The sequence below is a fragment of the Gavia stellata genome, chromosome 14, assembly GCF_030936135.1.
Source record: "Gavia stellata isolate bGavSte3 chromosome 14, bGavSte3.hap2, whole genome shotgun sequence".
In the NCBI taxonomy this organism is placed as follows: domain Eukaryota; kingdom Metazoa; phylum Chordata; class Aves; order Gaviiformes; family Gaviidae; genus Gavia; species Gavia stellata.
The window spans coordinates 18269931-18284739 of record NC_082607.1 but is presented as its reverse complement, the minus strand read 5'-3'; the positions used below and the strand labels follow the sequence as shown (position 1 = coordinate 18284739).

At 39.3% G+C, this 14809-nt stretch overlaps 1 protein-coding gene across 2 annotated transcripts in view; it reads left to right on the top strand.

Annotated features, from left to right (window-relative positions):
* TENM1 (teneurin transmembrane protein 1) overlaps nt 1-14809 on the top strand; it is a 254046-nt gene that overhangs the window by 118092 nt on the left and 121145 nt on the right. For both annotated transcript variants that reach the window (XM_059824549.1, XM_059824548.1), the window contains exons 6-10: nt 4091-4290; nt 5751-5961; nt 9426-9527; nt 10603-10797; nt 14119-14319. In XM_059824549.1, coding sequence (XP_059680532.1) covers nt 4091-4290; nt 5751-5961; nt 9426-9527; nt 10603-10797; nt 14119-14319 — 909 coding nt within the window. The remainder of the gene's footprint in view (nt 1-4090; nt 4291-5750; nt 5962-9425; nt 9528-10602; nt 10798-14118; nt 14320-14809) is intronic.

The window sequence follows — 14809 nt, the reverse complement described above, 5'->3', positions numbered from 1 at the left end:
AGCTTTCAAATTTTAGAGCAGAACAGTGATCTGATTTTGTGTATGCCAGTAAGAGCTATGACTGTAAATATGCGGCAAGGTGGGACGTTGTTGTACCAGTCCCTCCAGAAGGAAGGTTACATCTCACATCAATAGTCTAACAAATCAACGTGGCAGAACCGGATAGAGAATATATTAGATAAATGAGCAATAGAAATATATGTAAGGAGACAATGATGATGTTATCCATTGTTTCATCCCTTAGAATGGATTGGTAGTGAAGTGCAGTAAATGTTTTATACACTTTTGTATATTTGTCCTGGTGCACCGTGGAAAATATCTCAAATAGTTCTTCTCAACTGCATTAAATCATTTTGTCAATATATTACAGATTTAATAAAAGCTCTTCCAAAGGAGGATGTGCAGGAAAAACATCAAAAACATCCAAAATCTTAAAAATCAGATGCTTGAGAACAGAGAAAAGAATATGTGAGTTAATAGAGACTCAATGTAGTAAGTAAAAAACCGAACCACCTGCCTTGCCCCAGGCAATCCCAACATCTTGTGTAGCTACACAATTCCCCCGCAACACTAAAGCATGGAGGGCTGTGATAGCAGAGCCACTTCACTGAGGGCTTATCCAGCAGTTTCAGAGGTCAGTCTTGAATATAGCTAGACTGTTGTCCCACTCGTCCCTGTCCACCTTTTGGGGGTAACCTGTAATCGAGGGTGTGTGCTAACGAGGAGTATACACTTGGGAAAACACAAGAAAAATCATGTGTACTTAGTACCAGGCATTAGTACGTGCATAGTCCGGCTGTGGCTAATTTCTGCTGGTTTTATTTCTTTCCATCACTTTTAGTCTACGTAAGTAATTTGATTCCCAGTGCTCGTACCAAATTCTCCACGTAGATGTGCTGGGAAGGAGGATTTGGAAGCAGGCAACTCCTTTCACTACAGCAGGGTACCACAGAAAGTTGATACTTCGCCTGTAAACTTGAAGCCTCTGATGTGATTTCACAGGGGTAAATAACTACTGTCAGATATTGTGACCTCCCGTTTTCCCAACTCAGTGCAGCAGCACAGAATGCTCTTCCAGCCTTTGAAAGCGTATTATTTTAACTAATCTTGTAATGAAAATCAAGTTTACAAACCAGCAAGTCAAATTTCTTTAAGAAGTTGTTTTATAACATGCTGACCCACGGCTGTAAGTTAACATTTTAACATGTAGTAATGTGATTAAACTCAGACATCCTATTGATGCTGGTATTTACCGGGGGAGTACAAGGAGATTGATTGTTTCAGGATCAGTAATAATCAGCATATGGGTCCTTTCTTGTGAAGATAATTGGCACCACGCTGTTCAGAGTTTTACTTTCTTGAAGCCAAAAGAAACCTGTGATTAGGAGTCTGTCTTCTGTTTTGGACTTGCAAGGAAAGGGTGCTTAGAAAGAATAGGGAAGAATTAATACCAGTTGGCAAGATTGGGAGCTGTACAATGAATTGGATATAGGTGATTAAATGATACTTTGTCATAAGAAAAATATTGTTATGAGAAAGATGCTTTTAGAACAAGAACGGAACTTGTATTGCAGCACTGTAATTGTAAATGCTTATTTCGGACTTTTTCAAGAAAGAGCAAGGAAGTATACGAGGATAGTCTGTGAATAGTGTATCTTCAGATGCCTTTTTTTGTACAGCCAAATACCTGCTTAGTTCAATTAAGCTTAGAAACAGAGCTAAATTCTTTTTCTATAAAGAAAGCACAGTGGCTCAGTGAATATGAAAACATGCACTTCAGACATGGCTCCTACAGTGGCCTTTTCATGCTGCGTGGTTGTCTGAAAAAACAGCGTTTGAAAGGTAGAGATGCTGCAACTGCATACTTTCAGTAGGTGGTAGATAATATATATATTTTCATGTTACCATTGTGAACAGCGGCATGCACTTCTGTCTAATAAGATAAAAGTAAATCTAAGTACATCTGGGGTTTTTTTTAAGGATTACATAAAATTATTACTAAAGCAAAAGCATTTTCAGCCAAATGTGGAAAAACTCAGATATGTTGTTTTGAGCCTAGCAACACTAACGTGGTATTCAGCATAATTTGATAACATCAAGTAGTGAAAATACTCCCTGACTAAAGACGTAATGCTTTTTATTTTCAACAAAGAAACAGGCCTTCTTACTTCAACAAAATAAGAAGCAGTTACTGTATTTTAAAGGACCTTGAACACCGACCAATAATGCCATTAACTTCAAAAATGATACTGTATCCTTGATTTTTTACTTAGTGCTCTACCGTCTGGTAATTGAATCACATTAATTACCATGTGTCAATATCACCAAAAAGTTCCTTAGTGTTTTACTTAACCCAGGGTAATTGCTTGCAAAGAATCATTAAGATTTAATGTCTCTGGAGTACTGGAAATAGGGGAAAAGGTTTTTAAATTTACATCAGCCAAGTAGGATCTTGTATGGGTTGGGGTGGGAAGGGAGACGCTCTTGTTGCCCAACATAGGAAGTTTAATTCTCTTTTCAAAACTCAACATTCACGATTTTTTTCCATGAAGCAAATTGGACAGAAGTAGTCTCACCTTGAACATTGTTAAAGCAGCAATTTGGAAATATTTTAACTCATAAACTAAGTAGGAGGTGTGTTTTTAGAGTATTAGATTACAAGTTCTATGCTCTAAAAATAGTTGCTTTTATGTGATAAGGTGTTAAAAGTCAGCTCCTAGCTCTTGCTGTAGGTTTGGTGACACAAAGCAGCCATAAAGCTGGAAGATCCAGTACCCTGAGAATTGCTCCTGCCTTGTAAATTAAATCTCTATTCATTAAGAACGCTAAGTACTTCCTACACTAGTTAAAGCCTATGTAAGATCCCACTGAGGATCTTTGTCATTAATACATTCAGGAAAAAGCTGGCCCTAGCTTTGCTACTGCTGTTTTTGTTTCCAGTGGCAATTTATAAAATTTCATGCGCATTACGTTGCATTAGATATTTATATGCATTATTTTAAAAGGTGAGGCTCCAGTCATTTGGATTGCTCCTCTTTATCCTTCACTGTCATACTGGAATGAAATGAAACATGAATGGGTATGGCTGCTGAATTCAGTCTTCTTCTCTTGGCTCTTCCTCCGATGCAGCAATACATACTATCCTGCTTTTTTTCTAGTCGCGAGAAAGTATGGAAATGTGAGTTAGAGTTTTGCAAAACTTACAATGGAATTAGCTCAGATGTTAGCAGGATTGGGGCTGTGATTTGCAGCATGTCAGGATGCTGATCACAGACAGGAATTAAAATACACAAAGATGGTGATACAAGCCAGCAAAGCAAGCCAGCTCCAATTTAGTTTGGCAATGACTGCTTTATGCATTCCATTTCCCTTTCTATTTCAGCTCTCTCATACCCATGTGTGAAGTTACGTACTGTAGATATCTGCAAATTTATTGTTAGGCATTACGAAATTATGCCAGTTTTCTCTTTAGATTGCCTGTCCCTATCCTCATGCCCCTGTTACGCTTTCACGCAGAAAGTCCAAGCCAAAACAGATGTTCTTTATTTCTCCAGGACTAGATTATCACTACCATAATAAAATCATTAGGAATGGTGATTAATAGAAATCTAGGCTTGGGCATGGGCTCCGACCTACCAGGTTTGATGGTTTTCTGTCTTCACTGGTGTCCATTTGTGTAGCTTATGCAAAGCCTGTTCGGCAGTAGTCTGAAATACGTGCCAGAGGAAGCTCTCCTGCTGCCTTCTCTCTGGGCGCTCTCAGTTGAATGGGTTTTGTTAGCATAGCTGATAGGTAAAGACCATGGTTTACGCAGCAGCACTTCTACCTTTTTATATTCAGTAAAGCGTTCCAAGATTTCCAGGGCAAAAATGCTCTGTGACGCCTGTTGTCGTAAATATCGCATGCAAGTTTATTTGTATTTTTCAACTAGTTGAACAAAAAATGCAATGGTTTCAGTGAAACATCCTCCATTTAGAGATTGTTTTCAATATATTCTGATACATCTAAGGCACGTTTATACCTCCTGACCTATTATCTTCACCCGCCATGAATACGCAACTGATTGTTTTGTTTGTTTCTGGAAAACTAGTGTTTCAGAAGGGACGGGCCATAGACACAGGAGAAGTTGAGATTGGAGCACAAGTTATGCAGACGATCCCCCCTGGTTTATTCTGGCGCTTTCAGATTACTATACATCACCCCATGTACCTGAAATTTAACGTTTCGCTGGCGAAGGATTCTCTGCTGGGAATTTATGGCAGAAGAAACATTCCGCCTACTCACACGCAGGTAATTAGCAGTAATACTAATTCTGTCATGCTTACGTTTTCAACCAGCAGCGGATGTGCATGTTCACAATACGCTTGCAAAGCAGGGAGGGAGGAAGGGGCTGGCGGTAACCACAAAAGCAGGCTGTTTATCCCTTGCTTTTACTGAGGTCTAGCTACACCCCCAAACCGTGCTCTCTCAGAGGAAAGGGACAGTGTCGTACCCGAAGGGTCAGCAGTTGGGACACCGTGATGTGGCTGTCCGGGAGGCTGGAGAGGTACACACTGTGCTGCCATGTAGCTCCAGCATCTTCTTTGAGGGGGCGGCGGGGTGAAGTACCAGATCATTTAAAAATCCTTTAATCTTTTTACGACTTCATCAAAACAAACAGATTACACAGTCATAAAGAGTTAAGAGAAAAAAAAAAATAAAAAGGAAAAGCTGTTTCTGGTTTCTAATATGAAGATTATTTTTGAGCGTTTACTCCTAGGGATTTTGCAGGAGAAAACCTCACTAAGCAGCAAGAATATGCAATATTGCTGGTCACATTCAACTTTTTTTTTTTTTAGGCTTAATGTATTTGGCATATGAAGCTGTCATTTCAATGGATAATAGATTTTTCAGCTTTCTTATAGCAGGATCACACTCCGTAGAGCGTGATAAACTCATACATGGAATCGTGGAAAGATTGTTTAGAAGGCATCTCTGGAGATCATCTAGTCTAGCCTCAAAAATTATTTACTAGAGTTTATTCTTAGAAATAAGCACTTTTAGCTGTCATTGACTTTAATGGAAGCTGGGTCTTCAGTTGAGCTCAAGTTGAACTTCACTGAAAATCAGAATGCCTGGAAGAACCTAGAGAAATATATACATTTCTTGAACAGGGATTCATAGAAAGGTTTCCATCTCTGATGCTTTGAGGCTGACTGGTCCTAAAGTTGTCAGCATCAACTTGGTTAGGTATTAAGAACTTCCATGTAAAAAGTAGATGCTTATTTGCATTAATAAAATTAAATATAAATAAAAAGTATATTTAGGTTTTGGTATACGATACTGATATTAAGGGACAAACATTTTAACATCTGGTGTAGAACAACAGGTTCTTTAATCTGTACTTGGCATTTGAGATGAATCACTGCATAACGTAGGCACTACAGCTTGGCAATTTTGGAATTATTCCCATTAAAGAGATGTAATTTTTGAAGTAAATCTGCTGTATTTAGTGCCGCAAGTCTGAATTTACCCTGCCATAGCAAACAGCAAGTTTTGATGCCAGATTTCTGACCTACGATAATGCTTTTTATATGGAAACTGAAGCTAAATGGATGAGGTTATGCAACTGCTGTCCACATTGGTGAATAGTTAGTGAGTCAGGCAATTCCTCTTAAGATTTCAACTGTTTATTCCTGTTTGAATGAGACGTGCTGAGTAGATTCATAAAAATTTGCTAGGTGGCTAATTTTTGCTCATTATTATTTCAGTTTGATTTTGTAAAACTGATGGATGGAAAACAGTTAATTAAACAGGAACCAAAACACTCAGAGGAGCCTCAGCAAGCTCCCAGGAATCTGATCTTAACTTCACTGCAAGAGACAGGTTTCATCGAGTATATGGATCAAGGAGCTTGGCATATGGCATTCTACAATGACGGAAAGAAAGTGGAGCAAGTGTTTGTACTAACTACAGCGATTGGTAAGAACAATTACAATAAAATTGTTATTCTGATTATTACATTGGAAAGCTGTATTTGAAAATAAATTATTGACCTTGATTCCAGCTTCTCTTAGGTATTCTCTTAAATATGTTTTATTTCAGCTTAGTTTACTTAACTTCAGTGAAGCAACTTCATGTTTATGCCAATATTAGACAAATAGCAACATTTGTGTATTAAAGATGGATGTTATCAAATTAATTGTGTTGTTTTCATGTGTGTTAAGATTTTCATACGATAGCTTAAATGCTTGAGTAATTTCTGGAGTTATCTTGCTCAAAATAAAAGAGATTACGTCTGCTCTCTCTATTGGCATGGGGACCATAAATCCTACAAAAACTATCCAGGCTTTAAGTTCTTATTTCCAGTGTTTTAGTCAGTTAGAAAATCTGAAAGGCAGCTTTTGTGGATTTGGTTGTGATTGTTGTTCGATGGATGGGTCCTGTTGTTTTATACAGTTATTCGAATGCACCATTTTGTTTGTAACACAGAAGGCAAATATAGGAGACCGTGTCCTGGTGGCATATCAGATCGCTACTGCCTTTTTAATACATAAAGGTGGACAAACGTTTGCAACTCTGGGTGTTGTTAGTGAGCAGTGCTCACAGGTAGGGTTTCTTTGGAATTTAAATTTAGGTAAAGTGTATTTATGACAGTCTCGGTTTGCTGCAAGACTTTAACCACTATGCCCTTTAGTTAACCTGTTGTACCATATGTTTAGCAAGATGTCTTTACTAGTAATGGACATGCCATCTGCTCTTTAGAACAATTGGATGCTATTTTTACTTGATGGTAAACACCTTGCAGAGCAGGCCAGTATGATTCAAATACCAAGATTTTGAAGGACTTGCAGGAAGATAATTTAGAAATTGAGATAGAAATGTAATGACTGTTTTTAGTTTAAAAGTTCATATTTGCTCTGTTGGGAAAAGGGAATCTTTTACAAGCAAGAAAAAATGCTATTAATCAATGCCATATGAGAAAATAATAGTCAAGCAATTTATGAAGCATCTTCACAGATGCTCTATGAAGAGCAAAAAACCTGGCCAAACTCCAGTCCAGATCAGAATCCAAATACCTGCCCCCTAGTTTATTTCTACTATAGGACAGCAGTGTTTATACAGGACGGTTTAACGAATATTTCATCGTTAAGTAGCACAGACCCTCAAAAAAAAAAAAAAAAAAAAGATTAAATTGTTGAATGCTGCAGTTTGGTTCTTGTTACATTTGGTGAAAAAGAAGTTGCCCATCCCTTCTCTGGCCAATAACCAGAACAGACCAGGTCTTACAGAGGGGAGCAGTGAGGGTCACAATGCAGGCAGGAATCCTTACACTTAATCTCAGAAATGGCAGCAAGAAGATGTTTTGGGGAAAAAGAGGGTTCATGCTGCAAGAATCTACTGCTGATGCATTTGAAAATAGTGCTAGCTATTGTGTTTTCATAACCCGTGCATCTTCTTCTCATACTTTTCTTTGCATAATGGTTCTTGGTTGTTTCTTTGGGGGTTTCCACAAAAAAAACCTAAAATCCTTGAGCCATACTCCTTACCCCAGACTGGGCTGGAGTCATATTTGACATCTCTGCCAACAAAGGAATCAGCCAGGATCACAGACTTGAAACACTCAGAGTAGAGCAAGAACTTGGATGCATCTCTGCTGTATGCTGCTGTTGGCTGTGTGAAGCAGCCATGCCCTCCTCATGAGCATCTGTTAGGTAGTATTTCAAGTTGCTCGATGTTAGTTATGTACAAAATTGATTTTGCTGACACTTTAGCTAAAGCTCTGATCAGACTTTCCCTTGAGGGGGGTAATTTGCATGCAAAATCTGGCATGCCTCAAGTACTTTCATAGACTGAATAAAGGCCAGCCCAAACTGGACATTGCATCGAGGGGAGGTAACTTTTCAAACTATTAATTCTTCATTTCAGATCAGTGTAGGGATCATTTACCATGTGATTCTGGAAAATGGAGAAGACAGGCAACTGTACACGTAGAGCAAGAGTAGACTTGATAATAAACAGTAATATGTAAAAATGAATAACGAGCAGCATTATCTGTTCTTCTGAACAGATCTATCTTACTTCTGAAAACGAGCTGGTTTTTTGACTTTGAAACAGACATCTGTGTACAGGTTGTGGATATCTGATGAACAGATACATATCAAATGCCTGTTCTTTGGTAGAAACTGGTAGCCCAAAAGGAACGTTTTTAAATAATGGTAGGAGTTTTCAAGAGGAACCAATGCTTATCTGTCCAAGTGCCCATAAATAAGATCAAAATAAACTTATTTCAGTTATTCATATTAGTTGTAGGATGTGCTTATAATCTATCTTTTGACAAGTTACGTTTGAGTTTAAAAGTATATCAGGTTAGATTAGATTACATATTCCAATGGCATGCCCTTTCTTGAGAAAAGTTTTTCCTCCCAAATCCCTTGCCATCGACAGCACTCTTCAAAAGGAACTGGGTTTTCTTCTTTTTCCCCAAAAGCTATGATTTTGTGGGAAAGGAGTCATGCCTCTTCCCATAGCCAGAGGTACTTCCCCACATCTATTTGTGCATGTGCCCATAAAACATTCACAGTTCCCACTGTTCTGTAGCCCCTCTCCCGTCCTGCACAGTACCTGCATGGGCTGCAGAGACCCTCAGTCCCAGTGCTGGCCTGACAGTGACCTACTCCATGTGGGAGCATCTTAGCCTTGGCTTTGCTTCATATTCTTTACATAAAACCCATGTAAATCAGTGAATCCACTGAATTCCTGTAGGAAATAGATGTGTAAATTAAAAACGGCTAATCCACGTAGAGATTGAGCCTGTCCTCAGATGTGTGAGGTTAAGTGGTTTACTATCCAAAGCTGTGTGATAAAACATGGGCAAGTTTAAGATCAGAATTGAAGGTGGGGTGGTTTTTTTCTTCAAATCTAGTTCTTGGTCCTTTATTGCATTGAGTTTCATCACTGTACAGAAGACTATTTTTTTTCTCATCTGATTGTATAAAAGTGGAAATCCTACCCTCCTCCAAGAAATCCAATTCACATGGTTCAAATGAACACCATAGAAGGCAATTTACTCTATAAACAGGTTTCAAACAAATTACTTGAGCAATAAAAGAAAGTGTTTAAGGTGGACATTTTTCAGCAAATACTTTGATTCTTGCAGTGCTTTTAATGGTGGTAAATTTTACATGAACACTTACTTTAAAAGCTTTTTGCTGTAATATAAATGATGCACTTGTTATCTCGAAGCTGTCAAGACAAAATCTAATATTTGTAAGCTGCTTGAACAGGAATTTTGTTTTATGCTCCCTATGAATGAAAATGGGCCTTTTACTGCTTCTGCACCTATTTGTATGTTGAGATGTGTCCTGCAGAGTGAGGTGAAAGTGCCATGCATTTCAAATTCAACCAATTTGTATTTTTCTTTGTGCACAACTCTGAATAAACAGAAATCCTGGATGACTGCTCCACTAATTGCAATGGGAATGGAGAATGTATCTCGGGGCACTGCCACTGTTTCCCGGGATTCCTTGGTCCTGATTGTGCAAAAGGTAATCTCATATTAACTGACCGACAGTGCATGACAGGGATCGTGGTTATGGTGTGTGACTGCTGGGTTTGCGCAGATTCAAAGTGATTAAAGGAGGTTAAATTCCTTTTTCCAGCCAGATGGCAGATACAGTACAAGCACACACGTAGAAAGTTTCTTTATGCTGTACTTGAGCTAAGATGCATCAACCGCTTCTCTCTCTTCCCGACTTTCAGAGTTAATAGATTCCTCCATCCCTCTTTGCATCTGCTCCGTGATTATAAAATACATTTTTTAATAAGTGTGTTAGCTTAGCATAATGTTTTCTGTTATTTAAAAGTGACAAACAGTTTCACTTTGGAGAAAATTGCATAAGTCAGTCAAATGCTTCTGTGGTCTTAACTTGAATAGGGTGTAGAAGAGAAACCTAAAGCAGCTTAGAGACTGTTCACCAGCATTGGGGCAAAAAACATGCTAAAAAGATTGTAAGTGTGCTTACTTCTGTTTCAGAAATTTCTGTTGGTATTACCCATCGTCTGCTGCATATGATGTCTGGAAGTTCTCATGTTTTTCTCATGTTTCCTCAACTTTAGGATTGACTTTATTTTTTAAGAGCTTGATTGGCTCAGAAATTGATACTGGATTGTAAAACTAAGCTTCCGCATCACTGGTTTACGTGCAGATCAGTAATGGCTAAAACTTCGGTAATGTTAAGTCTGCTTAAAAGAAGGAAGCAAAGGGCAGTATCTTGCTTCAGTTCACAGGGAAGAAATATCAATCTGACTGAAAACCATAAGCAGGCATCACTGCAAATTTTCAGCAGAGGCCAATCAAGGGGAGGGAGTTATTTTTATCTTCTAAGACATCCCATTTCAGGTCAAAATTAAGGTATACTAGTGAGGCAGACTGAGGAGACGAGGACATTGTATTACTGCTGCACTACCTAGTTCAAAGATCTCAGCCTGTCGTAACCCTCGAATCAAACGGAGGATCAGGCGGCTGGAGTGGAAAAGCAATTTTACAGGACGATAAATGCAATAAATGTTAATCTATGGAAGTATGTAAATACATTAAAAAGGTCAATCTGCCTTCTTCAGATTCCTGCCCAGTGCTGTGCAGCGGAAACGGAGAATACGAGAAAGGTCACTGCGTGTGTCGAAATGGGTGGAAAGGACCGGAGTGTGACGTTCCAGAAGAACAGTGTATTGATCCAACCTGCTTTGGCCATGGTACTTGTATCATGGGCGTCTGCATCTGTGTCCCTGGATACAAAGGAGAGATTTGTGAGGAAGGTTTGTGAAGTTTCCCTCTCTATAGTTAGGGGGTTTGATTTTTGTCTTTAATCTCCAAGCCTGTTTTAAGGTGGTTAAGAACTCACGTAGGTGTGAGAAGCTTACTGTGAAGCAGTACTGTTTTGCTCAAAAGCACCTTTACTGTCTCATAGAAAGTAATGTTAAGATAAGAAAATTATCAAAGGTAAAGGCAGCGACAGTCAGTGGAAGCTGATCACATAATTTCCAAGATTCACATTTTTGTTCTAAAAGATTGAAATTATTTAAAATTGTCTGATAAGACTATCTAATAATTGTAGCATGGGCAGTCCTCTGAAATGCTCGGTTTCTCTTTTGGTCCAGGAGGACTCTAGTTCTCAGATGATTTCTGTTCCTTCCCTCCATTGAATCTCAGTAGCAGGAACAGAACTGGGTGGAAGTTTTTGCCTTTCAGCAGGCAGTGTATTCTCAATCCTCCAAAAGTTTCCTGGCAAACATCCCAGCAAGCAAGAATTCCTCTTTTTTTGTGAAAGTTGCGAGACCGTCTTGATTTTTTTGTCTCCACTTTTCTTCTCTCAGGCTCCAGACACTTTTTTCAGGAAGGGGGGCTGGGGTCCCCAGTCCTCCTCGCTGCCAGTAACCTCAGTCCCTTAGCACAGACCGTCAGAGAGCCTGTGCAGACTTTTTCACTTGGCCAAAAGCTAAGGGTAAGGCAGTCTGAAGATCATTTAAACAAAATATGATGTGGTGGTTCTCCAAAGTAATCAGAAGATTGTAATCAGCTTTTCCCTTTCTTCATTCTGTTGCATCTTAGATTTTTCTGCGGAGAACACACTGACAGTATAAAGCCGAGAGAGCAGCAAACAGTTTCAGTTTACCAGAGCATATTGCGTAGTTCTGTTGTCATATGTCATTCTTACTGTGAGCCTGTCTTCAGGATACTAAACTGGCATCCTTTAAGGCTTGGCTAATAAAAAGTGGGAAATTCTGAGAACAAGTAATTGTACTTTTGCTGGTGGTAGTACCGATGTGTCTCTGCCCTCATCTATAGATAGAAGCGGTTGTTGTTGGCCTGTTAGCATTTCTGAGATAGCTCATCAGCTATGTGCATAGCCTCGGAAAGCAGAACTCTTCTTCATGCTTGCCCTGATTTGATGTTTTTTCACTACACCCTTAGCCTGAAGCTAGTGACAGCATACTTTGTGCTGCCTGCTATATAGATTTTAGGTAATTCTTTTGAGTAGCAAGCAGAGGAGGCTCTTTATGTGGCTTGAATTCTCTAGTCAGAAGAATGTCCACAATGGGTTTGACGGATTTGACATACCTGGTACGGTTTTTAAAGGGAGGATCAAGAGAATGGTTCTGACATACGCAGTCGTTGGTAGTTTCAGAAACGGACAAGAACAAGAAAACCCAAATGGGAAAAAGCAAGTAATACACAGATTTACTCACTGAGGCCATGATGCCGAACAAGCCTGTAGCTGACGAGAGGCTGACTGCTGTTTTCAGTTGCTTTGTTTCTTGCCATAACGCAATCCTGCAAAATGGTTGAAAAAAATAATTGAGATAAACGCACTCAGACAGCTGTTGAAACTAAGAGTGTGAAAACACTGGATTTTTAAAGTAAGAGACGTATTTAAATTTAAAAAAAAGGTGGAATTATGTAGAAGTAGGGTGGATGAAACAAACCTGTGCAACCAAGTACAGTGGGGTTTTATTGTAACAGTGTGTGCATGACATGAGTGTTCAGTTTACTGTATTGTACAACATAACTTGTGCAGTAGTGGAAGTAATTCTGTCATACATTATCATATATAAATATGAGTTTAGTATTATAGCAGTATCGTTAACATAGCAGACACAGCATCAGAGGTACTATCCAGGGAACGCTGGTAGCTACATGTGTTCGTTGCTATGGGAGTCCTTTGAGTTTGCCCTGTCTGACTGTCATTACTAAAGTGAGCGATACTTTTTAAACTGTTTATGGAGTCGCTCAATTAATTTTAAAAGATCAGCAAAATAGAGAGCTGTCTCAGGATGAGAGAAAATTGCCGAGTGTTTTTGTCCTATGCTTTGCAAGATATGCGTTGTCCAGAAACACTGATTCCCCACTTTCAGAATTACATTGTGCTGGGCACAAGCCTGGAAGGCTGAAAAAGATACAACATAAATCTCGAAATAAGATCTTGAATTGGTGGCATAGCAGCTCAAAAGATAAAGTATCACTTCTTTATTCTTAGGTCAAAAGGTCCTATAAACTGGAAGCTGTTAATCTCTACATCTAAGTGTTTAGTCTTCCCTTACTGAAGCAGAGAGCATCTCTTCATTCGTGCAGCACAGAATACTGTTTGTTAAGTTTACAATTTAATTATTAAAACAGTACTTGTGCGGATACTTGAAAAATACATACAAGAACTTTCACATTAGTCTGAAGCGTGATCCAACATGAATAGGCTTTTGGCTAATTGTTTCCCATGCTCGGACCCCACAAATCCTCTTCAGCTCTGCAGTCGTCCTGCAGCCTCCAGAGAAGGCAGCCTGCTTTCTGCTTAAAATCTGTCTTGTTAAAGAAATGCTGGGGCTTTATGAAAGAATATGCTGATTGTACAGGACTAACCAGCTGATTTAAATTCTTCTACAGACCTCCTGAATTTTTCACTAGGAATAGTTTAATCCAAATTGAGAACAAATTTAGCTCTTTGTCTGTTTGCAAATTGTTCATCAGTATGTTATGACTTTTATGAATCTGTTCATTATCTGCAATTGCCCAGCACATACTTTTTATGAGCGTATGAGATTTTTTTACAGCAAGCATTCAGTCAGACATTCACTACTCAGGGTTAGTGGGTGGCCATTTTTTTTGTATCAAATCTTCAGCTGTAGAGATAGCTTTCCACAGGAAGATGAAAGAATGTATATTTCTTTTCCCAGATGTAAATAAAACACAGAGCACAAATACCCAAATGGAAACACAGTGCACAGTTGTAGAAGTAATTACTGATTGCTCCACCCAGCCCTGCTACTGAAGCACAAACTTCACTGACTTGGACCAATAGATCTGTCTTGGGAATCTGCATTTTAAATATAAGACAATATCCTTGACAAGCAGAATCTCATGACCTCTAACAGTCTACATGCTTGCTTTTTTTCTTGTTTTTGGCTTATGCTTTTGCACAGATGTTAGCATAGACTGTTTTTCCCTCGTGTCTTTAGCATCGTTTCAGTTTGGGTATTTGCATGAAAATCACCAAATTAATCTGCATCCCTGATGTTGTATTTCACTAGGAAACCACTGTGAAGGTGCAAGTTTTATGCTCTAAGTTGTATATTCCCTGTTTCCAGAGGACTGCTTGGATCCGATGTGCTCTGGCCACGGTGTGTGCGTTCAAGGGGAATGTCACTGCTCCATGGGCTGGGGCGGTGTGAACTGTGAGACGGCGCTTCCCGTGTGCCAGGAGCAGTGCTCGGGGCACGGGACTTTCCTCCTGGACACGGGACTCTGCAGCTGTGAACCGCAGTGGACGGGTTCAGACTGTTCAACAGGTATGCTGGAGATTTTATTTTTTTCAATAATGCCTGTGTTTTCTGTTTGAGTCATGAAAGAAAGTGGTTACTATTACTGGGCTAGCATGAATTTAAAAAACAAGATAGGGATGAACCCCACGGGTGCTGTGGCATGGCACTTAATGGGCTTGTCAGCAACTGGCTTTCTGTTGACAAGGATAGAAAGGCTTTTTCTCTGTGACAAGAATGTTGACTGTCTGATGGCGTGACAGCAAGAACAGTAGTCCTGCAAGAGTGCAAATGCCTCCTGGCATGGACTGGAGTTAAGCGTGACTCTCATATGAGGTGTTGAGCACTTATCAGGCTCATGCAACGAGGGAATCCACAACTCTGTGAGAGACTGGGAGGATATAAAGAAAATAATGGTCTAAATGCAGTGACTGATGAGTAAGAAGGCTCTGTTCAAAAAATCTTTAAACAAAAATGACCATCCATTCTCTCATGCTGGGATAAAAACTCTTTTCTTTCT